The 26,329-nt window shown below is 37.3% G+C and overlaps 1 protein-coding gene and 1 long non-coding RNA gene across 8 annotated transcripts in view; both read right to left on the bottom strand.

Moving 5' to 3' along the window:
- Positions 1–1,745: 1,745 nt before the first annotated feature.
- Positions 1,746–20,270, bottom strand: LOC127358579 (E3 ubiquitin-protein ligase TRIM21-like). Of its 7 annotated transcripts, XM_051391747.1 has the most exons (6): positions 18,044–18,813; positions 14,060–16,176; positions 13,219–13,394; positions 8,912–9,098; positions 4,803–4,858; positions 1,746–3,836 (listed from the first exon to the last, which is right to left on the bottom strand). In XM_051391747.1, exon 2 carries the CDS (start codon positions 16,167–16,169, stop codon positions 14,487–14,489), a length of 1,683 nt encoding a protein of 560 aa, XP_051247707.1. In that variant the 5' UTR covers positions 16,170–16,176; positions 18,044–18,813; the 3' UTR covers positions 1,746–3,836; positions 4,803–4,858; positions 8,912–9,098; positions 13,219–13,394; positions 14,060–14,486. The 7 variants fall into 7 exon arrangements, with proteins under 7 accessions (XP_051247707.1, XP_051247706.1, XP_051247705.1 ...); XM_051391746.1 differs by lacking the exon at positions 18,044–18,813 and adding an exon at positions 20,086–20,270 and having other exon boundaries at positions 4,803–9,098; XM_051391745.1 differs by lacking the exon at positions 18,044–18,813 and adding an exon at positions 18,831–20,068 and having other exon boundaries at positions 4,803–9,098.
- The window catches only part of LOC127358601 (uncharacterized), a 24,416-nt gene continuing 7,894 nt past the window's right edge, over positions 9,808–26,329 (bottom strand). Inside the window, exon 2 of the long non-coding RNA XR_007882483.1 lies at positions 9,808–11,250. This is a non-coding gene — a long non-coding RNA (uncharacterized LOC127358601). The remainder of the gene's footprint in view (positions 11,251–26,329) is intronic.

Genomic DNA, 26,329 nt, shown 5'->3' with positions numbered 1-26,329 from the left:
TAAATAATCTGACAAGAAAAAGTACAGCCAAAGAGATGGTAAATGGGTACAAAGGGACACAAACATCATAAAGAAATGCCTAATGACTGCAAATAGATGTAAAACAACTGTATAAAGAGATACTAAATGACAATAAAAAACAACTACAAAGAGACAAAATGATAACAGAGACACAAAATATGCTAAAGAACTGCAAAGAAACAAAGAAAATAACTAAAAAGATGCTAAATGGCTACAAAAAAACTGGACCTTTACGGGGGAAAAAAGGCATTCAAACCCTTACTCCAAGATCCCCCCAGAGAAGTATTAAGACAAGCATTTAAATAATCTGATAGATAAAGTTAAATTTAGAACCTAGAACAACCAAAGAGATACTAAATGACAAAAAAAACTGCAAAGAGATAAACAGAGACACCTAAAACAACTGAACAGAGACGCAAAATATGCTAAACAACTGCAAAGAAACTAAGAAAATAACAAAAAAGAGATACAAATGACAACAGAATGACAACAAAGATGCTAAATGATTACAAAAACTGGACCTTTACGAAAAAAAGGCATTCAAAACCTTAGTCCAGAGATGTATTAAGGTGTATTTTACAGTGTAGACTGACCACAGACGCACGCATAATCCTCTAATTTGGGTGTATAAATCCGGTTGACCTCAGGTTGACGGGAATACACGTTTCTGTGTGTGTGTGTGTGTGTGTGTGTGTGTGTGTGTGTATGTGTGTGTAGTTTTAACTGTGACATATGAACTGAAAGCTGCAGTGGAAATATGAAAGAAAAAGCGACCAATCACATCCATGAAATGACACACACCCACTCATTACGCTGATAGATCCGCTCCGGGATTGGCGGCGACGTTCGAAATGTGAGCGGATTCAACCAGAGGATCTGATTGGCTGAGAGAAATTAAAACCCTGATGGATGGACGGATGAGAAGATGTTTTTCTCTAATGTAATTCACAGAGCTTTGTTACACTCTGACCTACATACTTAGAAGGATGTTAACAGCGCTAACGACTTCTCTCTGGACCAATCACACGACCTGGATAACAAGAGGGGCGGGGCTAATTGATGTTTAATTACTGGAGAACTTGGGCGAGCAGCTAATGGAGCAGAAATTCTCTCACTCACATGAGGTTTATTAGGCTTTAATAAGGAGGTCTGTCTGTCTGTGTCACCTGTCTGTCTTTATAACGACCCTCGTTAGTGGAAAACAAAAAACTTGCTGATTGGTGGAAACCTCCAGCAGTCGCATGATTGGTCGCTGCGGCTCAAACGTTTCTGCAAGGTTGTGAATTTTGCAACTCCTGCCGGAGCCAATTATATTCAGTCACACACACACTGCAGCCGCACACAGACATTCACACTACATGTATTTACAGGATGAAGATAGGTGAGAGAAAGTAAATTTACTTTCACAGCTTTGTAACTATATTTAGAGAATATATGCCGCCATGTGACAGACTCAAAATAAATGTGATTTTCTCCCGTTTCGGTGCCGTTATGGTGTCAAAAAGGTCCATGTTAAACACAAAGTTCCAAAACTTATATGTAAAAAAGGAAACACTACATTTAAGCACGCAGTCTCCAAGAGGTCACCCATTGGTTTCTGAAGAGTCGTCACGAAGCTCAGTGTGGTCGCTCTGGGTGTCGCCATCTTGGCAGTCCTGACTCTGCCAGCTTATTCAAAAAGTGGCCAAAGACGTAAATGAAAACAGACGCCTGCAGCCATTCCATTAATTATGCAAAACTTTATGCCTTTAAAACGTTTAGGACAAACATTTAGGAGGATCGATTGGCAGAAATGGAATATGTTGTATATAATATCCATAGATGATGGATTCAAAACAACCAAAAAGAGACACAAAACATACAAAGAGATGGTAAATGGGTACAAACTACAAAAACACAAAATGATAAGAAAGAGACGCAGAATGACTACAAAGTAACAACTAAGATGCTAAATGACTACAAAACAGCTGCAAAGAGACAAAGAAAAAAAGAAAAAAAAAGAGACACAAATCAACTACACAGATACAAACCGACTACAAAGAGATGCAAAATGACAAGAAAACCACTACAAAGAGACAAACAATGATAACTAAGAGACACAGAACAACTAAAAAGAGACACAAAATGACAACAAAGAGACATAGAACAACTACAAAAAGATACAAACAACTAAAAACAGATACAAACAACAACAAAATTACAACAAAGATGCTAAATGACAAGAAAACCACTACAAAGAGACAAAATGATACAAAGATGCAGAGAACAACAACAAACAGACACAGAACTGAAAAGAGACACAAAATGACTGCAAAGAGACATAGAACGACTACAAAAAGATACAAACAACTAAAAAATGATAACAATGACGCTAAATGACCACAAAACAACTGTAAAAAGATGCTAAACAGCTACAAAGAGATACAAGAAACAGAAAGCAAAATGACCAAAAAGAGAGTTGTTCAAGAGAATATTCAAAGAGATGCAAAATGACTACAAAATAACTAAAAAGAGACAAACATCAACTACAGAATGACAACAAAGATGCTAAAATATCTACAGAGATACTAAACGGGTACAAAGACACACAGACTTTTAATCTTTCTAATGTTTCTTTAAATTTCCCATCCAATTCTTCCTTACGTTTTTCTTCTTCGTCTTGAACCAGATGAATATTTATTAGCAGCCTTAAGGGTTGACGTCAATTCGCTGCCATTTGATCATACACATTATATATTTACAGGAGGTGGCAGCGTATTTTAACACCTCGTGACATGTAGTGAACATATGAAGCGACAGAGACGAAACCAATTAGCTGCTTTAATCTCTTTTTATTCTCACAGAAAACAGAACATCTGTTAATATCTAAGCTCTAAAAACGCTCGGCAGCAACGTCAGAGAAACAAATACGTCTCCTGATGAATGATGGATGCGTAAATAAGCAACTATTTGCTCACAAGCTCAACATATTAACTTAAGGAATCAATTTATTTATCATTAAACAACACAAGAAGGTTGTATAATGAAATGAGAGCTTTCAAACACACAGGAAAAGATAATTAAATTCATAGAATAACATAGAAATAATAATAATAAAATATTTATACAGTTATTTAATAATTGAATAATCTCCCTGTAAGTATTCAGTCATCATAGCACCTGTTTAAAATACCCTTTCTTCTTATTTTAGTATCAGTTGTTCTTAATGTTGGTTGTACATTGTAATTTCATAACATTATATTAATCCTACCACTTTAACTATGAAGTAATTATCTTTTGTTTTGTTGGGGTTTTTTGGGGTTTTTTGGGGGGTTTTTTTTGTCAAATTTGGTTTAATTGTATGCTGTTAACTACATATTTAGGACCCTCATCTTTAAAGGGGTTAATACTAATAAAGAATTTCCAATAAATCTACATAAATAAATACACTTTTACACCCAGGAGATAATTTCTTGAATGTAAACAACAGCAACAAGATAACATTTCATCTTCACATAGAAAGAAACAGCGTCCATCCACTTCCAGCTCAGTTCGTGGTCCTTCTGTAAAAGATGTGGGGGCACAACAGTCTCTGATTTCCTGTTGTTTGATCAGCATGAGTCCCATTTTTCATCCAGAACCAGAATGTTATAGCCAGGAGCCGCCTTAAAGTCCAAACCAGGACCAGCATGGCTCCTATTCGGCCCTCTCTTCCTCTCCTCTTGGGGCAACAGCCCCCACTGTGGTTGCTCGTCTCAGTCTGCTGTTCTTTAATCCAAAACCCCCCACGCTTCCTCCTCTTCTGATGTCCGCTGGCTGAACTGCAACACAGGAATCTAAAGAGGGTAAAAACAGGCCTTGTTTCTGGGAAAAATATTCTTATTTTGTCTAAAGGTGATCTTGAGTAAAGAAAATACATAAAACTGTGTCTTAATCTGACATTAGAGCTACTTTTGAGCTCAATTTAACAAGTTACAACAGTGGTTTGTATAATATCTCAGCAGAGGAACCAGATTATTGTCCTTATTTTAAGACTTCCAGTGTTGGAAATGAAGCAACTGTGTAGTTTTTTGTTATTGTTTTAATTCAAAATGCTAAAATTAATAAAGTTACTGCTGCATTTAAGATGAAGTCACTTATTTTTATTATGTTGTTTGAAGAAATTGTGTCTCGTGCTAATTATTAAACTTAGATTAAAGGTATAAATGCTTAATTTTAGCTCCATATAGTGACCAAAATACTGATTTTAAGAATCTTAAATATCAGTTTTTACTCTATTCTGTCTTATTATCACCTTGTCAATCGTCTGTGAAGCACTCAACTGTTTGAAAGTTGCTATAAAAATAAAGTTTGATTGCTAGTTTTCTACTTCTAGCCAAGGAAATATTGTCTTAATACAAGAAAATCTGATTTTATTTAAAAATATTTGGCTTTGTTTCTACAAAAGGGCTGTTTATCGCAGTGTGTGTGAAACCACAGATGTTTGTTTTAATGATGTTTCAGCCATAAAGTTTCTGCATACAGGCGTTGCCACGGTGATATCATGTCAGTGTTTTGTTTCTGCTGCCCCCAAGTGGCCAAAAATAAAAAAGGGGCCATTTTGTGCCTTCTTTTCCAGATTTCTCTTCTCAGTGAACCGATTTATTTTGACCTTGAACAGACGAGTTTCTCCGCTGCTTCAACATTTACCTGCTCTGAGTGTGTGTGTGTGTGTGTGTGTGTGTGTGTGTGTGTGTGTGTGTGTGTGTGTGTGTGTGCGTGTGTGTGTGCGTGTGTGTGTGTGTGTGTGAGACAGATATTACCATATCAATGGCTTCTCTCTGATAGCTTCCCTCCCACTTCTTCTTTTCTCCCTTTTCTGTTGGGACGTAATTGTGGTTGATTATCAGAGGAGCACACACACACACACACACACACACACAAACACACACACACACACACACACACACACACACACACACACACACACTCAGAGGCCTACTGCAGTGTTACAGCCTGAGAATAGGAGGTTTTTATACCTTTTTTATTACAACACAAGACTGAAACCACTCATTAGAGAGGAGGAAGAGGAGGAGGAGAGAGCACTTTCTTATTGGTCGTCCATCATTCTGATCACTCCTAATTAGTTTCTACGTTTTATGGATCCTTTATAGTTTGATGTTTCCTGTCGAGGAGTCTTCAGTTTGATGTTCCCTGTCAGTCTCACATCGTCAGACCGATATCTCTGCTGGTTGAGAGGTCTTGAAGTCTTGATTCTGCTTTAGAGTCCTTAGTTTTTGATGCTTTTATTCCTCCGTTTGATATTTCTCTCCGCTGTTCACTCTTCAGATATATATTTTTATCACTGCTGTAGTCGTTAAGTTGATATTCCTGAATCTTTAGTTTGACATTTGTGTTCGCTTTAGTCTTTATGTTGATGTCTGTTTGATGTTCCCGTCGGGTTTAGGGTCTTAATTATTCTTTTCAGACTCTTTAGTTTGTCACTTTTAGTCCGTATCCGACATAATTACATATTGCAGACATGAAAATGTAATTTTTTATTTGAATTTGTGGAACGTGTAATCGTAATTACATTATTTGTGTCAGTTTTTATGTTTCAGTTTTCACATCTTGGTCATTTCTGGGGGTTTTTATTTCAGAATTTTGGTTTCTGTTTTTTTATTTTCACTTTTAGGGTCTTTAGTTTGATATTTCTGTTGGTTTCTTTCAGTTGTTTGGTCTGTAGATTGATTTTTGTGACAGTGTTTGCCTTTAGTTTAATATTTCCGTCCATTTTAGATTAATTTGTTTGACCTTTATGTCCATTTTAGTTGTTATTGTAATATATCCCACTGGTTGTTTGGACTTTTAGTGGATTTGTGTGTCTGTTTTAGTCTTTAGGTTGATTTTTCTGTCAGTTTTAGTTTGAATTTTCGGACTGTTTTATAATCTTGAGGGTGATGTTGGTCTTTTAGTTTGATAGTTCTGTGGGTTTTTAGAGTCTCTGGTTATTTTGCCTGTTTCAAATTCTTTCGTTTGCCGTTTGTATGCGTTTTATTTTGGTGTTTCTGTCTGTTTTAGAGTCTTTAGTTGGATATTTATCTGGGTTGTTTGGTCTTTAGGTGGATTTTTCTGTCTGATTTAGTCTTTCCTTTGATATTTCTGTCAGTTTAAGGGTGTTCGATTGTTATTTTCTCTGTTTGAGATTCCTTCATTTGACATTTATGTCAGTTTTGATGTTTTTGTCTGTTTTAGAGTCTTTACTCTGATATTTCTCTGGGTTGCATGGTCTTCAGATTGATGTCTCTCATTGTTTGAGAATCTTTAGGCTGATATATCTGTTGGTTTCTTTTGGTCTTTTCCTTTGAGTCTCTCATTATTCTGCCTGTTTCAGATTCTTTAGTTTGACATTTGTGTCAGTTTCATCCTTCATTTTGATATTTCTGTCTGTTTTATAGTCTTTAGTTTGATATTTCTGTCTGTTTTAGGGTATTACGTTTGTTATTTTGTCCGCTTGAGATTTCTTCTGTTTGACATTTATGTCAGTTTTTATGTTTCTGTCTGTTTTATAGTCTTTAGTTTGATATTTCTCCGGGTTGTTTGGTCTCTACGTGGATTTTAGTGCCTCATTTCATTTTTAAGGTTGATATTTCTGTCAGTTTTAGAGTTTTTAGTTTACTATTATGTCTTTAATTTGATATTCCTGTCTGATTTAGAATCTTTACTTTGATATTTTGTCAATTTTGGGGATCTTTCAAGTGTTTAGTTTGATATTTTTTGCAGTGTATGAAAGACTCCTCTCTTCTTCTTCTGCTCAAGGGCACCGAGGCAGTCGGTTTCCAAACCTGCAGCTCTGGTGCTGGAAACAAGGCCTGTTACCATGGTTACCCCGGATAGAGAGAGAGAGAGAGAGAGAGAGAGAGAGAGAGAGAGAGAGACAGAGAGAGAGTCTGTCATTCATTCCTCTCTCTCTCTCTTGTTCATGTCAGTTCAGGTTTCTGAGTCTGACAGGATTATAACCTGACATGAAACCCTGAACACACACAGACACAAACACACACACACACACACACACGAGAGAGAGAGAGAGAGAGAGAGAGAGAGAGAGAGAGTCTGTGACATTGAGAGAAAATAGATTTGAAGGCAGCAGAGTCACAGTACAAATCAGACGCTATTTACCCTGGAGCGCACCCTAACACACTGAGACTCACTCTAACACACACACACACAGCCACACACAGTAGCTCTGTGCAGATTTGGATTACCAGCACTGGCTGAATGTGTGTGTGTGTGTGTGTGTGTGTGTGTGTGTGTGTGTGTGTGTGTGTGTGTGTGTGTGAAGCTGGGGATTCAGCAGCAACATAAATGGGCACGAGGCTTTCACACACTTAATAAAGCCTTTTTTAAAAACACGGTTAAAGGTTTACAGAGCCAAATAATCAGGTTTCTACAGCTGAAATCGAGTTGTATTAACCAGCAGTCTCCAGCAGCAGGGGCTCAAAAGTATTCTGTCAACATACTGAGGTACAGAGACTGAATCTGTACACTGAGTGGTGAATATGAGATGAGGGCGCAATCTGCTTCTGACTTTGCTTGTTCAACGTCACTTGCGTCAGCCGCTGTATCGAGGCACCAAGACGTGCTTTTTGGCTTCCCCGAGTGTCAAAAAAAAAAAAAAGAATAAGACATTGGAAAAGATATGAGACTGTTTTCCTGTAATGCGAAAAGTTGTTTTAACAAAAAAAAAAGTAATAGTTAATTAATTTATTAATTTAATTACATCAAAGTGAAGAAAAACAAAATTTTTAGGTTAAAAAAAGTTTTAAAAATTCTTGATTAAGCAGCTTTTACTTTTAATTTTAGTGACACTAACTTAGTTTTTATTAAAGCTACTTGATCAAGAATGTTAGTTTTACTTAAAACATTCAGTGTGATCAGTTTCAACTAATTTTTTTTTGTTATATAAACTTTTCTGGCTGTTCACTGCAGTTACTGGCGTGAACTTTGGGTTTTTACATTTTTCAGACCATTTACAGGCACAAAAAAGAAATATAACGCACCAAAGAACAGGTAAAAAGCATAATAAGGTCTCCTATTATGTTAATAGAAAACTGAATATTCCTGCTAAATGTATTTCCTGTTGTAAATTAGTTGTGTATAAACATCATTTCTAGGATTCAGAGCTGCTCTATAAGACCTATAAACTAAAACCATTGGTTTTATATACAGTGTCATGGTTTTAGGATTTTCTTTGGTTATTTCCTGTTTTATTTTGTAGTTTTCCTCCTCTCGTGTCTTGTTTTCACTTCCTGTTTCCTCCAGTTTTGATTATTCTCACCTGTGTCTCGTTATCCTCCCCCTCACCTGTGTATTTAGTCCTTGAGTGTGTTTGTTTCATTTGTTCGTTCACATGTGTCGCTCAGTCTGCTCGTGTTTTGCCTTTATTGTTTGGACTAGTTTCAGGATTTTGGACTTCTGCTTTATGGACATGTAAGTTCATGTTTCATCACATTTTTCTTCTAACTGTGAACCAAGTTATTCTTAATTCCTGCCTGTCGGATTCCCCTAAAATGAATGGGGTTGTAGAAACACTACTGCTATTGTCCACTGGGGGCACCAGAATCAACAAAAGGTCCTTGTTTGCTGCTTTAAATAAAATTAATTTGAGTCTAAATTTGAGGGAAATAAAATTGAGGGAATCAATTAGACCAACTTCAAATGTCTTTGTCTGTGAGCTCTAAAGACAATCACGATTAAAAGTTGTGCTATTTGTGACGTTTGTGCGTTAAACGACGTGTCCATGGCGGTGGCGTTGAATTTCAACGTATGGCTGTGAAACAGGAAGTTGCCATAACTTCAGTGTACTTTGTCCATTTTCCAACCAAACTTCATATGTTTGCTAAAAGTCCCACCCTGAACACATCTGACTCACTCATAAGCGCCCCCTACTGGAAACAGGAAGTAAGCCTCGTGGTCGATAAACGATGCTGCCGCGGACAGTGTTGCTCACGTGTTGATCCCGACTCCGCACCCAGAACCTCCTCTCTAATCCAAACACTGCTCACCGCCACTGCAGGGAAGCGAGTTCCACATTTAAGTCTGCTTTCTTAAGCCGTAGCCTACAGATGAACGCACACACACACACACACACACACACACACACAGAGAGAGAGAGTTATGATACTACAATAATTGCTACATACAGACTCAAACACACAGCAGTGATGTCAGATTAATGGGTGCCTCGGGCTGCAGAGAGAAACCTTAATCATCCATCAACTCTGACTGCTGATATAATTCTCTCACACACACACACACACAGTATCTGTCATCTTCCAGTGTTTTCTCTACTTCTCTCGAGGAAACAACCAATTTGCTTTGAACATTTCAATTTGACTCCCTCTCTCTCTTCAGCTGATTGGCTTTGAAATACTGCAGCAAACAACAAACAGTACTACAGAACACTTACCACAATACGAGAGGAGAATCAGATTTTAATTGTAGTTGTTCGATTGCGGTTTCTTTTATATAAGTGTGACAGGAAGTCTTGACCAATTAAATATTTCTTTAGCTTTTACATTTAAGATCTGTTAATTTCTTCATGTTTTTGAGGATCTAAAGCTTTTACCAATAGGTTTTTTAGCCTTTTTAATAAAATAAGATTATTTATTAACTATAGATTCCAGTTATCTGCATCTGTCTCTAGCAAGTTGTAAAATGTTTTCTTTTTGTATATTGATGTGCTTCTGTTTCTTTTTAGCTTTTGAATGGACATTATTCGAAGAGCCAACCACTCTTTATCCTACTTATATTACTGTGCATTCACTATTTTCTGTTTTTTCTTTTTTTCTTTTGTGGTGTCTTCAGTTGCATTAAAGGGGAGTGAGGGGTAGAGTAGCCACCTTGCATGTGTGGTTTGAGTCAACTGAGCTTGCTATGGTCTAAATAGGTTTGTTTTTGTGGTTTATCTCTAATTTGAACCATTTTAAATACTCTTTCGTACCCACCTCCATCAAAATTTTAAATAGATCTGTACGCTGAGGCCTGGGGAGTGTGCAGTAATTTGGTGTTTTGTTTGTTTTGTTTTTTATTTGCTTTAATCTTTCATTGGATGTGTCATGAGTGTGTATGTAGCCTACATGTACATCTTTAGCTGTTATATGTATTTTATGTGTATTTATTGTCTGTAAGGGCAGCTACTACTATGCACTACGCACTTTGAGTCCATGACAAATTTCCCCTAGGGGACAATAGAGTATATTCTATTCTATAATTTGCCCACCTACTGTTACAATTCAAAACACTTAACTCTACACCAGCTGCCGTAATAGTGCAGCCTCGCATTGTGCAGTTTCTTTTTCTATTTAAAGTTTTAATTTATGTAGGATTCATACATTTTACCCCCTCTTTCTCTCTTCCTTTCTTATGCATTGTAAATAAAAACTATATTTTTGGTACAGCAGTCTCTAGTTCCAGGTTATTCTGGGGCTTGTGCATTCAGTCACACAAGTAATTTTCATTCTGGTTACAATAAATGGATTTCCCACCTTTTGCTGAGCAAGAGATTTTTGTGCAAAAGGAATTAAAGTCTGTCCCATAAAAGAAGCCTGTCCAAAGAGTTCAGTGACTCAAGCAGATAAAAGTTTTACAGTAGCTCTCTATAGATACTCAGCTTGTTTGAAGGGTTCGGGAAAAACTCCATCAAGCATCCAAGACATCCATTTTCAAAAATTCAGAGTCTGTGGTGGAGCTCATTTTGAAAGGGAGAATAAAGTTTATGCAGACATCACTCAGGCCGGACTGTGTTCAGTACAAATACAGGCTGTATGGCAGATCCTGACTGAAAAGAGAGCGAAGCTGCTGGCAGCTGCAAAAAAAAAAACGCCACTCACCATCAGAGGACAGAGAGAGACTGTGTAAATCTGCTTAAACAGACTTTGGCTTCATGCAACATTAATGTGAAGAGCTGCTGTGGAAATTCTGTTGACAGTACAGAGGGGCTGTCGACCTGTCTGACTGACAGGCTGCATGTGTGGTGGAATCACTCATGTGGTTAGCTTACTACAGGGTTAGCTGTAGTATCTGCAGAGGTCGACATTACATTAATAAGAATTATTACAGCATTATTTCAGAACTGATGTTGGTACATTTTGGTTACACAAGATCAAACGTTTTCAGTCTTCCATACAGCATGATGTTCATTTAGTAACTGATGGTCCCATTTAGAGTAAAACAGTCCATAAAGCAGGGTATGCTTTAGGGCGGGGCTACCTTGTGATTGACAGCTCATTCTCAGTGAGTCCATCCAGCTCAACGCACCAAACTCAGACCAAACTGTCGAACTAGGCAGTGCTGATCAGATATGGATCTGTGCACATACACTGAGAGGAGACATCAAACCTTTTGTATCGTATGTATTTGCATATTCATGGTTTATTAATTTTTCCATGAGGGAGAAGGAGATTCTTAAACAGGGCAATTGAGCTTTTTTTTAATAGCAAAATAACCTCAATTATCAAAGTATTTTTATGTCTTTTATATATTTAATCCAAAATATGTAACTTAAAGACTACTACTGCAACAGAGTCAATGAGAGGGGAAACTTATTTGAAGGAATATCTATCACTACTAAGATAAAGAAATGAATAATCCCCTTTTGACTTTGTGTCTACTTTTTTTTTTTTTTTTTTTCAAACTTCTTGACGCTCCTCACCTGTCCAGTTGATATGCTTGATAGATTTATGATATAGACTTCTGCAGGCCTGACAACCATTACTCCTCACTCACACCACACCCATCAGTTATTACTTTAGCGTCCCTTGCTGACAATCCCAGACCTGTTATGCACGGTATTTGGTGCCAAACTAGTTGCGCACAAACAATTAACCAGACCCATTTGCAGATCTCTACCATGGCAGAAGTGTAAAAGACAAACCACGGCAGTCCTGCCTGAGTTGTAACCATTTACTTGTCTGTCTATTCCAGCTCTTTGAGCAAATATATTATGTAAAGTATGTCTGCATTTAAAGTCCACACATTTACAAATCTGAATACACGCACACAGACTTTCCACACACTTGCAGACCCCCCGTGCACACAAATGTCAGTACATATTTACAGATTCTTTTACACATTTATGGGTTCAGATACATTTGCACAACTCTCCACTCACATTTGTACAGTTTTGCTACAATAATGGCTCCATATTCATCAATGAGAAGCTTCTCAGTCGTTCTTTTCATTAGTCAGATAGTCGCAGAAAAACAAAAACAATGTTAAACTCTGTTTGGGAGCTGCGCCTTCTCACCAGGACATATTATATAATATAATAAATAATATTACGCATCAAAAGTAGTTTTTATTTTTTTTTATTTTGTGTGTATGTGTACCTGGATTTAGTAGAGTCTGACAGCTGTTGAGGACAGTATATGAATACAGTGCAAAAGTATTTATATTCTGGAAAGACTTTTAACTATTACAGCCTACACAAGATCAGCAAATTATTCTGACCTTTCTGTTTACCTCTGTGTGTGCACTCACACGCACACAGATACTAGGGTGGATCATTTATTTATGCAGCAGAAAAGAAACCGAGGACACAGACAATAGACACTCATGCCCACACAGATGCTTCAAAGAAAAAAAGATTTGGTGACAGACATAACAGACTGGGATGGGTTGTTGAATTAATGCACGACATGCAGCTCTACTGTGACATAAGATTTGAGTCACTCATTTTAGTTTACACTAAATATATATATTTTATCTTAACCATTGCAGCTGTCTGGGCTTTCTTGGAGTAACTACAGAAAGGCGCCTTGATGGTTTTGAAAATATTTTTACTTTTTAATCACATCTCACCACAAAATGAATAATAAATTAATTGAATTACAGCTAATGCAATAGCTCTGAATCTTCCCAATGAGAACTTGTATGGAGTAACTGTATCAGATCTGTAAATCTGTAAAATATGTACTGAGATTGTGAATGTGTACAAGAATCTGCAAACGGTTTTCAGAATCTGTGGGTGCATAATCAGCTTTGTAAATGTGTAAAAAAACAAACAAATTTGTGTTCAGAATGTAAATGTATTAAGATTTGTAAATGTGTAGACAAATGAAGATGTCCCCCCATTGGGGAAATTCTTTTACTTACACACACTCACACTCACACACACTCTCTCTTCATGCACTTGTGGACATGCAAACAGGGAGAGAGATGGTGGAGTGATGGGCTTACCAGGTTGGCGGTACCCATGAGCAGTTTCTTGGGGTTAGGTTGCCTTGCTCAAGGGATCCTCAGCAATGCACAGGAGGTGAAACTGGCACCTCTCCAGCTACCAGTCCACACTCCATGTTGTGGTCTGTGGGATTTGTTCAGGCGACCCTCCAGTTCCCAAGCCAAGTCCCTACACACTGACCAGAGTCACACAACACATTGATTAAACTGTGACCCCCTTTAGGTTTGTCAAGAACTTCAGTGCCAAAGTGGAGCACCATACACATTAAAAAATGCAGGGTTAAAAACAACATAATCTGGGTTGAATATTCAATCCAAATGCTGGTTGATATTGACTAAAATGCTGGATTAATCCATTGAATTGAATTGAAGTGAAGTGAAGTGAATTGAATTGAATGGTTAAATATTTTTTTGGATAATATTTTATCCAAAAGTTGGTTTACAGTTTGGTAATGGAAACAATACATGTATGCAATAAACAATGCACTTGTAAGCAAAACAAGCAAAATAAAATTATGAAACCAATAAAAAAAACATTCACTTTTATAGACCACTTGCCACATTCCCATGCATGAACGCACTGATGGGAGTAGTTAAAGTCAAAGACATAACATGCCTCAAAACACACATTTTCTTACAAATACAACTTAGTTTGTAGATTATATACGTGCAAAATTTAGCACAGCACTTTCATGAGAAGTCTCAAGCTTTGAGTTCAAGTTTGGCTAACACCCAGGTTGTGGCTCTCAGGTAATGTCACGGACCAAAAGCTGGTGTGCAACATGGTAAAATAACACAGTTAGTGCTGGTATGTGAGGAGGATGCAAAAGTGAATACAGACCTTTCCTTTACCCTTATGCACGATGAGGATGTGCTGCTTCATGGGTAGTATGTTGCCAACAGGGGACGACACAGCGGCTGTGGGAGTTTGGAGCAGCGGCGGTCAACCGTCACTCTGGATGACCCAACCATGGACCCAGCAGCTGGGTAACACAAAAACTACCCAACTCTGAAAACAACCTAAAAAGCTTTAAACCCCACGTATAGGTAGAACAAAATAACCCAGCTTTTTTTAGTGCACCATTTCAATCGAATGTAAAATACCTTTTACAATTACCATTGTTCACTGCTCTCCAGATTACATGTATACATGGTGCAGCTGAAATTCAATATCTGTTTTTATGCAAATAAAAAAAAATACATCCCTATGAGTAACCACCTACAACATCATAGTAACCATCTACCAACCACCAGCAGATAGCAATCGATTACTGACCATCAAGATTGTTGTATCCACTGACTGGAGAGATAATCAGTGGGGCAGAATTTCTGCCACTGTCACCAGTACCAGGACTAAAGAATGGGTATAGTTTCTCTGTGAAGGAGCATCCAGTAAAAGAGAATAAAAGATCTGCAGTATCAACGTCATAAAAGGAGACCAGACCCTCCTCATAATCTACAAACACTCTCACCTTCTCAAGAGGATAATTCACAGAGAGAGGGACAGGTTGGCTAGCAAGTGCAAAATACTCTTTTCTGTTCCTCAGACATATAGACCAGTAGCCATTCTCTGTGTTTAGTTTAATCTCTCCCTTCCTGGTGACTGACTCACTGGCCACTCCTAAAGTCCATCCAGTCTTCCCCTTAACTTGAACATCATAGTGAAATCTTCCACAAGAGAAACTCTGCTTTCCCAAAACATGCAACGCAGATTCAAATTGTTTTGGGTTGTCGGGGGGTTTATTCCACGTGTCACAACAGTGTACTTGTTTCCCGTCATCAGAAAGGATGAGAGCAGGATGTGCTGTATCTGGATCCAGAGTCACATCCACCCCATTCAGCTGGATGCTTTTCAGCTCAACTTCATGCAGCTGCTTCATTTCTTTTCTGACTATCTTTGTCAGCTGATCCACAGCACTCACCATAGCTGTCCTCGCGATTCCTTCATATAACGCTGGACAAATGTTGACCTCTGTCCAGTCTTTAGTGACTGGAAAAGCCTTCAGGGATGGGAAGCTTTGGAGGAAATGGAGGTGGTCTTCTGAACGTGAGAGCTGTTGTACCTCAGCCCGTCTCCTTGTCAGCTCGGAGGTTTCTTGCTCCAGCTCTTGGATACAAACATTGCCCTCTTCGTCTTTCATTTTCTGCTTCTCTTCAATCATCCCAATGAGTTCTGCCTGGGCTCTTTCCAAAGTTTCAATCAAAGCAGTGAAGACCTGAACACCATTTGTCACCTCTCTGTCCGCAGATTCCTTGCTGAGCTTTATCAAATGTCTGATCTCCTGATCTTTCAGTTGTCTATCCAGGATCATCCGCTGAATTCTAGCCTCTATTTTCCTTAGCTCTGTCCTCTTTACTTCATATTCTTTCTTCAGAGGAACAACATGGTGAAATCTGTGACTTGAGTCAGCGCAGGACTGACATATGGCCATTTGCTCGTTCTTGCAGTAGAGCTCGAGAGGTTTGCCATGCTTGGTACACGTGTTGTCCGCCACGTTCTCCCCAGTATCAAATAGTCGATCAGTTTTCAGGCTCAACACTGTTTGATGTAGCTTAAGGTTAGTTGAAAAGTAAATAGTGAGACAGGCTAGGCCTAATGTTACCAATATGCAGGACTTCAGGGCTGTCCTTCTAGTTCCAGGAAGGTCATTGAAAATTTTCCCGGGCTTGGCAACGTCTTCCTCAGAGGTATTCCTGGCTTTCTTTCCAGCTGACTGTCTGAATTGAACAGCCATCTCAGATATGAAAGTATTGACCCCAAGCTTATATTTTCTGTCAAGACGCTCTTTACACATGGGACACTGCCGCTGGGAGTTGAAGTTCAAGTGTTGCGTGATGCAGTCTTTGCAAAAGTTGTGTCCACATGGCAATGTGACCGGATCAGTGAACACATCCAGACAGATGCAGCACAAAAGCTGCTCTTCAGTCAGAAGATAGTTAGGAGCCGACATGTTGACGCTGTAAAAAAGCAAAACAGTAACACTTTGAGTCATTTGAACTCATCAAAATAATCGTTGTACTAGCTTAAAGCATACCTTTTAAAAGGCCAGTGTGTAAGATTTATTAGGGCAGATTGCAACCAACTTGCCTCACCCTTTTGTTTCCAATCATGTAGGGGAAACTATGCTGGCTATAAAACATGTGGAAAGGGGTGCCTGGTTAGCTCAGTGGTTAGAGCTGGCGACCCATGTACTGAGGCTGAGTCCTTCCTGCAGCAGCCCAGGGTTCAAATCCAGCCTGCGGCCCCTTGCTGCATGCCACCCCCTCTCTCTCTCTCTCTGCCCCCCTTCCTGTCTATCTTCAGCTGTCACTGTCATAGAGGCAATAAAAGCCTAAAGAAATAAAATATTGGAAAAACGGCGATCTATAGCCAGTGTTTGCCTACTGCATAGATCAAGACTCATTCTAGGGTAAGGAAAACACAACAATTCCTATTTTCAGTTGATTATACGCTAATGAAAAAATACGTGAATGAATATTATCAATTTCTGCCAATAGATCCTCCTAAATGTTACACACTGGACTTGTTTAAAATGTGTTAGACTTTAAAATACCTGACGTGACTCAAATTGGTAGCAATAAAAGACACTGTCTCATTCTCCACATTCCTGCTGCCATTACTCTGCAAAAAAATCAACCCAGTAAAAGAGGCTATTCAAATATTCCAATGATTGTTTAATTGCACACAGTGGAGCACACAGGTTTTGGAATGGCTGAAGCAAAACACGGCCTTCAGCACTGTGGGTTTGATGTTACAGGCATCAGTAGTGTAGCGAGTGAAGCAGAAACTAAAAATTTTCATCTGATTGTTTATAAGAAGCAGAACACTCTCTATACTGTAAGCCTGAGATTAATAAAAAAAAGCCTTCAGCAACCATGAATTTGAAAAAGCGATGAACCACACATGTAAACTTCTCTAACCTGTTATGCAACTAGTGATGGTAATTACGGTTCTTTTAGGAGGGCAAATCTTTTTGCCCCCCCCCAAAAAAAAAAAAAAATTTTTTTAAAATTTTAAATAAATTTTGAAAAAAAATTTTTTTACAAATAATTTTTGTATTATTTTTTTATAATTTTTATTCTTTTTTTTTTTTTTGAGAAAAAAAAAAAAAAAAAAAAAAAAAAAAAATAAAAAAAAAAAAAATTTAAAAAAAAAAAAAAAAAAAAAATAAATTTTTTTTTTTTTTTTAAAAAAAAAAAAAAAAAAAAAAAAAAAAAAAAAAAAAAAAAAAAAAAAAAAAAAAAAAAAAAGATTGGCTTCTACACAATAAATAACATGCAATGACAATCCCTTTTAGTCATGAAAGGTTGTTCTTGAATATCCACTTCAGGCGGGCTCCGAAATCTCTAGTATTAAAATACCAATAATAAGGGGTTGAAACAAGACACGCCCTTCAGCACTCTGGGTTTGATGTTATAGGTATCAGTAGTGTAGCGAGTGAAGCAGAAACTAAACATTTTAATTTGATTGTGTCCCAGAAGTGGAACACTCTCTATACTGTCAGCCTGAAAAGCATTTAAAACAAAAAACACCCTTCAGCAACCATGAATTTAAAATGAAATGTTTCATAGAGAAATCGTTGACAAGTACTGTACATTAACCCCTGAGGATGTCAAAAATGAATTGATATTGGCCAAATATCTGGTACCAGTATTGGTATCTGTACATCACTGATTGATCGAACACATTTTAAAGTGACTTGGATCCTAAACTTTACACTTTAAAACCAGATTAAGTTCATCTGAAATTGATTACATAAACATTTTTATATACATTTTAGATGGACTACCACTCAAAAACACTGTGACAAAAGACTGCACTGACCTGTGTGTGCCAAAGACTCTTCGGCTGTGTTGTTGAAAATGTTGACTGTTAACTGATCTTCAGACAGAAAGGCATCCAGCTCTGTGCAAAAACTGTGCCTGTGTAGAACTTGTTGCTGATACTTGGCCAAGGCACACCTCTTCTTTTGCTTCTAATTTATTGGTGTTGATTTATATGTCTCATAATGCGTCAACCCTCAGAGATTTACTGTTAGCTGTCTGATTCCATTGCAAAACTACAGATTATACAAGATTACACAGCTCCGTCTTAAACAAAATATTCTGCCTGTTTCTGTCCAAAGCCTGGCACAAAAAGCGAATATATCCATACAGACTACAGACAGTATATAAACATTTCATAAATGGTTTATAACACTAATGTAGCAGCTATAAGTGTTTATTAATGTATTTGCAGACACTCGCCCTGTTGGTACCCACAATACCAATGCAATTAGTGGAGGCTGGTGGGCAAACAAATAATCAATGACAATAGAGTAAACCACAGTTGTAGTAATATAAAATATGTGTTCATAGGAGAAATCGTTGACAAGTACTGTACATTAACCCCTGAGGATGTCAAAAATGAATTGAGATTGGCCAAAAATCTGGTACCAGTATTGGTATCTGTATATCACTGATTGATCGAACACATTTTAAAGTGACTTGGATCCTAAACTTTACACTTTAAAACCAGATTAAGTTCATCTGAAATTGATTACATAAACATTTTTATATACATTTTAGATGGACTACCACTCAAAAACACTGTGACAAAAGACTGCACTGACCTGTGTGTGCCAAAGACTCTTCGGCTGTGTTGTTGAAAATGTTGACTGTTAACTGATCTTCAGACAGAAAGGCATCCAGCTCTGTGCAAAAACTGTGCCTGTGTAGAACTTGTTGCTGATACTTGGCCAAGGCACACCTCTTCTTTTGCTTCTAATTTATTGGTGTTGATTTATATGTCTCATAATGTGTCAACCCTCAGAGATTTACTGTTAGCTGTCTGATTCCATTGCAAAACTACAGATTATACAAGATTACACAGCTCCGTCTTAAACAAAATATTCTGCCTGTTTCTGTCCAAAGCCTGGCACAAAAAGCGAATATATCCATACAGACTACAGACAGTATATAAACATTTCATAAATGGTTTATAACACTAATGTAGCAGCTATAGGTGTTTATTAATGTATTTGCAGACACTCGCCCTGTTGGTACCCACAATACCAATGCAATTAGTGGAGGCTGGTGGGCAAACAAATAATCAATGACAATAGAGTAAACCACAGTTGTAGTAATATAAAATATGTGTTCATAGGAGAAATCGTTGACAAGTACTGTACATTAACCCCTGAGGATGTCAAAAATGAATTGAGATTGGCCAAAAATCTGGTACCAGTATTAATATCTGTATATCACTGATTGATCGAACACATTTTAAAGTGACTTGGATCCTAAACTTTACACTTTAAAACCATTGCATTACAGTGTGACCCAGGATTGGCTTCTACACAATAAATAACACACAATGACAATCCCTTTTAGTCATGAAAGGTTGTCCTTGAATATCCACTTGAGGCGGGCTCCAAAATCTCTATATTAAAATACCAATAATAAGGGGTTGAAACAAGACACGCCCTTCAGCACTCTGGGTTTGATGTTACAGGTATCAGTAGTGTAGTGTTGTGTCCCAGAAGTGGAACACTCTCTATACTGTAAGCCTGAAAAGTATTTAAAACAAAAAACGCCCTTCAGCAACCATGAATTTAAAATGAAATGTTTCATAGAGAAATTGTTGACAAGTACTGTACATTAACCCCTGAGGATGTCAAAAATGAATTGATATTGGCCAAATATCTGGTACCAGTATTGGTATCTGTACATCACTGATTGATCGGACACATTTTAAAGTGACTTGGATCCTAAACTTTACACTTTAAAACCAGATTAAGTTCATCTGAAATTGATTACATAAACATTTTTATATACATTTTAGATGGACTACCACTCAAAAACACTGTGACAAAAGACTGCACTGACCTGTGTGTGCCAAAGACTCTTCGGCTGTGTTGTTGAAAATGTTGACTGTTAACTGATCTTCAGACAGAAAGGCATCCAGCTCTGTGCAAAAACTGTGCCTGTGTAGAACTTGTTGCTGATACTTGGCCAAGGCACACCTCTTCTTTTGCTTCTAATTTATTGGTGTTGATTTATATGTCTCATAATGCGTCCAACCCTCAGAGATTTATTGTTAGCTGTCTGATTCCATTGCAAAACTACAGATTATACAAGATTACACAGCTCCGTCTTAAACAAAATATTCTGCCTGTTTCTGTCCAAAGCCTGGCACAAAAAGTGAATATATCCATACAGACTACAGACAGTATATAAACATTTCATAAATGGTTTATAACACTAATGTAGCAGCTATATGTGTTTATTAATGTATTTGCAGACACTCGCCCTGTTGGTACCCACAATACCAATGCAATTAGTGGAGGCTGGTGGGCAAACAAATAATCAATGACAATAGAGTAAACCACAGTTGTAGTAATATAAAATATGTGTTCATAGGAGAAATCGTTGACAAGTACTGTACATTAACCCCTGAGGATGTCAAAAATGAATTGAGATTGGCCAATATCTGGTACCAGTATTAATATCTGTATATCACTGATTGATCGAACACATTTTAAAGTGACTTGGATCCTAAACTTTACACTTTAAAACCAGATTAAGTTCATTTGAAATAGATTACACATTCTTCAATAACATATTATCGACCATTAATGGGAAATATATATTATAAATTATAGCCGATTAATTATTGTTGGAGAATGCAAATAAATAAAAAACGTGAATCATTTATTTCAAATTCTTTCGTTTGATAAGCTGTGTTGTTGGTAACAATAGTGAAAGTGAGTGAGATTTGATAAGCAAACCCAAAGCTACCCTACCAGTCTAACCAAAAACAGCCACCATACCCCTTTGTTACTTTTCACGACTGTAGATTTTATCTGAATCTTATGAAACGGTTTCATTCCCAGAAATTATTCTGGTATTTTAGTTGAGTATTTCCTTTTCCTGTATTTGTGTTTCAGAGTGAAAGGGAAAGTAAAAAAAAAACAAAAAACATTCTTGATCAAGTAGCTTTAATTTTAAGTGACACTAACTTAATTTGTACTGTGAAAACAAAATATCTAGTAAAGAGGTAAAAGAGTTTAGTTAAAACAACTTATTGCATTACAGTGTGACCCAGGATTGGCTTCTACACAATAAATAACACACAATGACAATCCCTTTTAGTCATGAAAGGTTGTCCTTGAATATCCACTTGAGGCGGGCTCCAAAATCTCTTTTAGGCCCCATATTAAAATACCAATAAACATGTTTACAGCCTGGCACAAGAAAAAGGTGGTTGGTATACCTCATTCCCCCATTGATGACAACTGTACAGGCGTGAATTTTATATTTTTATAATTTTATGTTGAGGCTAAAAGTTATGCATGATAAAGAAGAGAGAAGAGCCAAAAAGGTGACAGCCAAAGCCAATGAACAACAACCCATGGTCAAATACTTTTAAATGACCTTCATGAGAGAGATCTGTCTCTCTGTAAACCTGTCTGTCTGCATCTGGTCTCTTCTTCTTTCTGTTTGTCTTCATAGGGTGTGTCTACGTTCTCCCTAAGCAATCACACTACAAGAAATGTATTATATTATTAGAATTGTTATATATTGTGTGGAGTTGTGTACTTATCACAAATGTTTCCAACAATGTTCAAAACCTGGAGAAATCTGTCATTCTCTTCAGGTAACGGTGGGTTTCACCGGCAGCCTTACCCTCCTAAAAAAAAATGTGAATAGGTTATTTTCACTGTTATTTAATTTGGCCAAAAGTTCGAGAAAATGTATAAAAATACTGTTCTGTTCATGGGTTTCACACCCAAGACTAAATTTTCTGTATCTCTACCAATTTGGGGGTCCTTGACACTCATGCTTGATAATTATCCGGACGGATTATCAGCCAATAATTTATATTATTATGAATTACAGTGCAATTAAAAGAGTACAGTGCACATACAATCGTATCACAAATAAGAATATTACAAAATATAATAGAAAACATAAAACTATAAATGAAAAATATATATACACTATACACAATGTGCACTACAAAGGTGTGCAATTCAAAAACTATTTTAAGCAGCTTGACTAAAAAACTAAACTGTAGATGTGCAATTAAAGATAAATAATATAAGTTTGGTTGAATTTAAAACCAGTCTTTTTTCCGCGGGGGTTGGAGGTACTAGGTGCTGTGGCGTTGTGGAGTCTGATGGCTGACGGTACAAACGAGCACTAACGTTATGCTGGCAAGATTCAAAGTCAATTACACTGCGCATTCATTTAGAAAGGTGAACAGACAGTTTTACTGGAACTACTTGGTAGGTGCAGGTATTAATGGACACCCAGCAGCCAATCAGAATCAAGTATTCACCCTAATCCATGGTATAAAACTCCTTAAATGGCCATAAAACCATTTCAGTGACTCTTGAAAGTCCACCTGAGACAGATACTTGTCTACGTGTGTCTGTTGAGTTGCTTTAAAGTTTGAAGAGACTCTCATTCTTTGTTTTTTTCCCTCTGTAGTCTTTGGATCCAGAGAAATCGGGTGAATCAGCAGTGCTGCAGTTTTCTTTTTTTTACTAAATGAGGTTTCAATTACGCAAAGACGGATGAGCGTAGCGGTGATGTTGTACCTGTCGCTCATCCCTCCAGCTTCATTAACTTCCTGTTTCTTAACCTCGCCTCTCATCTCCTTCACCGTGTCCATTTTTAAATGAGCTGTCGATCAGCCCGCCTGGCCCCCAGAGCCTCAATTACTCCGACATTATTACCTCAACGTACAAGACAGAGGATTAAAAACACTTTGGGTGCTGTCGGTTCACTTTAATGCTAGCATAGGCTGAAAACTACACCTGACACCGAGTGGAGGAAGAATATTAATTACAACTTTTGTTCAACTGAAAAAAAAAGAATAAGATACTGATTTACTTCTTATATTCTTATGTTTTCATTAATGCTGAGCGTGCACTGTTACGATATTGTTGCATAACAGACGACAGGCTGTGAACAGCCAACTTTAAATTGTAAAACTTTAATTACAGGCAGTGAAAATGAGAACCATCTCACCACCGGTGGGGCAAAAGAAAACTTAACTACCACCTCTAAATGTCTCCTGACTGCAACTAAAGTCTCCTAAATGAACTCCTAGAATCTGCTCAAGGATGTCTATATTTGTTTTAAAAGACATATCAACTTTTTAAATGATCCTCCTAAGGCCTCTTCAAGGACCCCACAACCTCATCATGGACCCCACAACCTCATCATGGACCCCACAACTTCTTTAGTGACCAAGTTCTTTAAGGAATGACCCTACAACGTCTTCAAGGACCCTACAGCCTCATCAAGGACCCTACAGCCTCATCAAGGACCCTACAGCCTCATCAAGGACCCTACAGCCTCTTCAAGGACCCTACAGCCTCATCAAGGATTCTACAGCCTCATCAAGGACCCTACAACCTCATCAAGGACCCTACAACCTCTTCAAGGACCCTACAGCCTCATCAAGGTTCTACAGCCTCATCAAGGACCCTACAGCCTCATCAAGGACCCTACAACCTCATCAAGGACCCTACAACCTCTTCAAGGACCCTACAGCCTCATCAAGGATTCTACAGCCTCATCAAGGACCCTACAGCCTCATCAAGGACCCTACAGCCTCATCAAGGATCCTACAGCCTCATCAAGGACCCTACAGCCTCATCAAGGACCCTACAGCCTCTTCAAGGACCCTACAGCCTCATCAAGGACCCTACAGCCTCATCAAGGACCCTACAACCTGTTCAGAGACCCTATGATCTCTTGAAAGACCCTTACTACCCCATTCAGTGACTACAACCTCATCAAGGATCCTTACAACCTCTTTGAGACGTCTACAACCTCCTTTAGAACTAATATTATTTATAATAAATACCCTCTTCACGCCATGCCACTACCTCCTGCTGTGACCTTATCAGCCACACCTGTATATAACAAGCTGTATATAATGTACATGTAACTCTCCATTATATATATTTTTATCCGTTGTATCTGGAGTGACTGATAAAAGAAGATAAAGGACACCATCTCTTATTATATACTCATCTATCCTTCTGCTAGTTTCGTAATAGCAACAATTATAGAGCAGGTTTACAAGATATAAGTCAGTCTGTTCTGCTCTACCAGTTGAATAACAACTCTAGGAGTAAACCTGTGTGCATGCTAGAGATCATGACGAGTCATGAAAGACATTTCCCTGGGATTATTATTATTAATTTGGATTTTTTTCTCTTGGGTGCAGGAACATTTGTGATGTTAAGGTTTGTTTAGCTCCTGCCCAAACTTGACAACAGCCGTTTTATGTACGATCTGCCCTCCATTTGTTTACCTTCTTAAAGTCCAGTTTTGCTTTTATTACTATTTATTTATAGTCGGTTCTTATACTGCTAGTCACCATTCACTCGTTGACAGATTGTTCTTTGTACTCATGCAAGACGTTCTGTCGTTGTTCGGACGGATCTCACTGTCCCCGACCACGAGCTTGTGAGTACAGAAAGCCCTAATCTGAACTGTACACACCGGAGCTCCGGTTCGGCTGAGTCGATTCCTCGACTCCTCCAAGAGACTCTGAGGGTTCACAGCCCGAAGCCAGGATTTAACGATATCGTTTGCTGCTTTCTTGCTTTGTTTGTTCCACGAGCTGAAAATAAAGGTCATTACAGACTGTCTGCCTATGTGTGCTGCATTTGGGTCCTAAACCGACCCTTTAGAGATAAGTTATTGAACATCTTAATTCAAATTTGGCACAGCAACACTGTAATGTAGTCCAAAGAGAGGAATAAGATGCAATAAAAGCTAATAAGATTGATAAAAAATTGTTTGCCACAGCAGAAATATAATATAATGTATATATTACATCTTATAATTGTATTTTTTTTTATTAATCAGTTCTTATAATTGTATAACAATATATATTAGATCTTATTTTATTATACTTTTATATATATACATGTATATTTACATATACATATATGTATATTTATTTGTAAGTATATACGTATCCATCTGTACCATAATCCACTATATATGTATGCACAAAGTGGAATATGGTCCAGATTAATAACTGTACATGTGCAATGTTTCCAGCTATTTGCGTTAGTTTATATTATCTGAGTTTCTCAACAGTCTCAACGTTGCATTTTTAAAATACAAATAAACAATTGCATGAATCCCTTCATACATTTATGGCCTAACACAGTCAACAACATAAAGAAACTAAAGGATTAATGAAGCAGCGCAGCCAGCAGATGGAGCCAGATAACCACAAAACCAACCAGGTGTCACTGAACCCTTCTGTCTGAGTGACTGAGGCTTTTCCCTCCATCATAAAAACCAATATATATATATATATATGTGTGTGTGTGCGTATATGTATATATATATACATATAATTATATTATATATATATTAGAATCTTTCTTATTTTTTTAAGTTCAAAATGGCTTTAATGTACTATTTAGCTTCATTTTCCAATGCTAAGGGCAGATCATCATTAAATTGATTTGATATATATCATTTTCCATTGTTTTTAACTATTAATGTGGTAGATAGCAAGCAGTACAAAAATGAAATGTAAAGTAGATTATTTAATAGAAACGAGGATCAGGGACATTTGTCAGAATTTGTCAGAAAATAATAAAAATACATGCAAGAAATGTATAAAAAGTTCCCTAAAGAGGAAATAATCTGCTCAAAATTCATCCAAATCTCTAATTTTACACAAACTTTTTGACTTCTCAAGTATTTAGGGCACTTTTTATTCAATTTTCTGCCTGTATTATGTATTTCTTTTAACCTTTTATAGGCTCCTTTTTTGACAAATTCAGTGTTTTCTTGATATATTAAACAATTTACATTTCTTCACAGAAATGAACAAAACTCTCTTCGGGAAAGCAGGAAATGCCAAAAATGTTGAGAAATTCAGACATGTCAAATCAAATAATCAAACCATTAGCAATAATTAATTGATTTACAAATTATTAATGTTGTTAAACCCAGTTTTTGTAGCATAATAAGTTGTTTCTGAACGTTATAAACCGATTTATTTTCAAATAAAATGAACTTTTTCCGTCTTAAACTGAATGAATCATCAGTCTGTTTCATTCATTAACCTGTTGAATCTCAC

The sequence above is a fragment of the Dicentrarchus labrax genome, unplaced genomic scaffold (assembly GCF_905237075.1).
Source record: "Dicentrarchus labrax unplaced genomic scaffold, dlabrax2021, whole genome shotgun sequence".
Taxonomy (NCBI): domain Eukaryota; kingdom Metazoa; phylum Chordata; class Actinopteri; family Moronidae; genus Dicentrarchus; species Dicentrarchus labrax.
Note: the sequence above shows the minus strand (reverse complement) of the source record. Positions and strands in the feature narration are given on the sequence as shown.

Coding starts and splice junctions, on each gene's coding strand:
- LOC127358579 (XM_051391746.1), bottom strand. CDS start 16,169: ATGTCGGCTCCTAACTATCTTCTGACTGAAGAGCAGCTTTTGTGCTGC.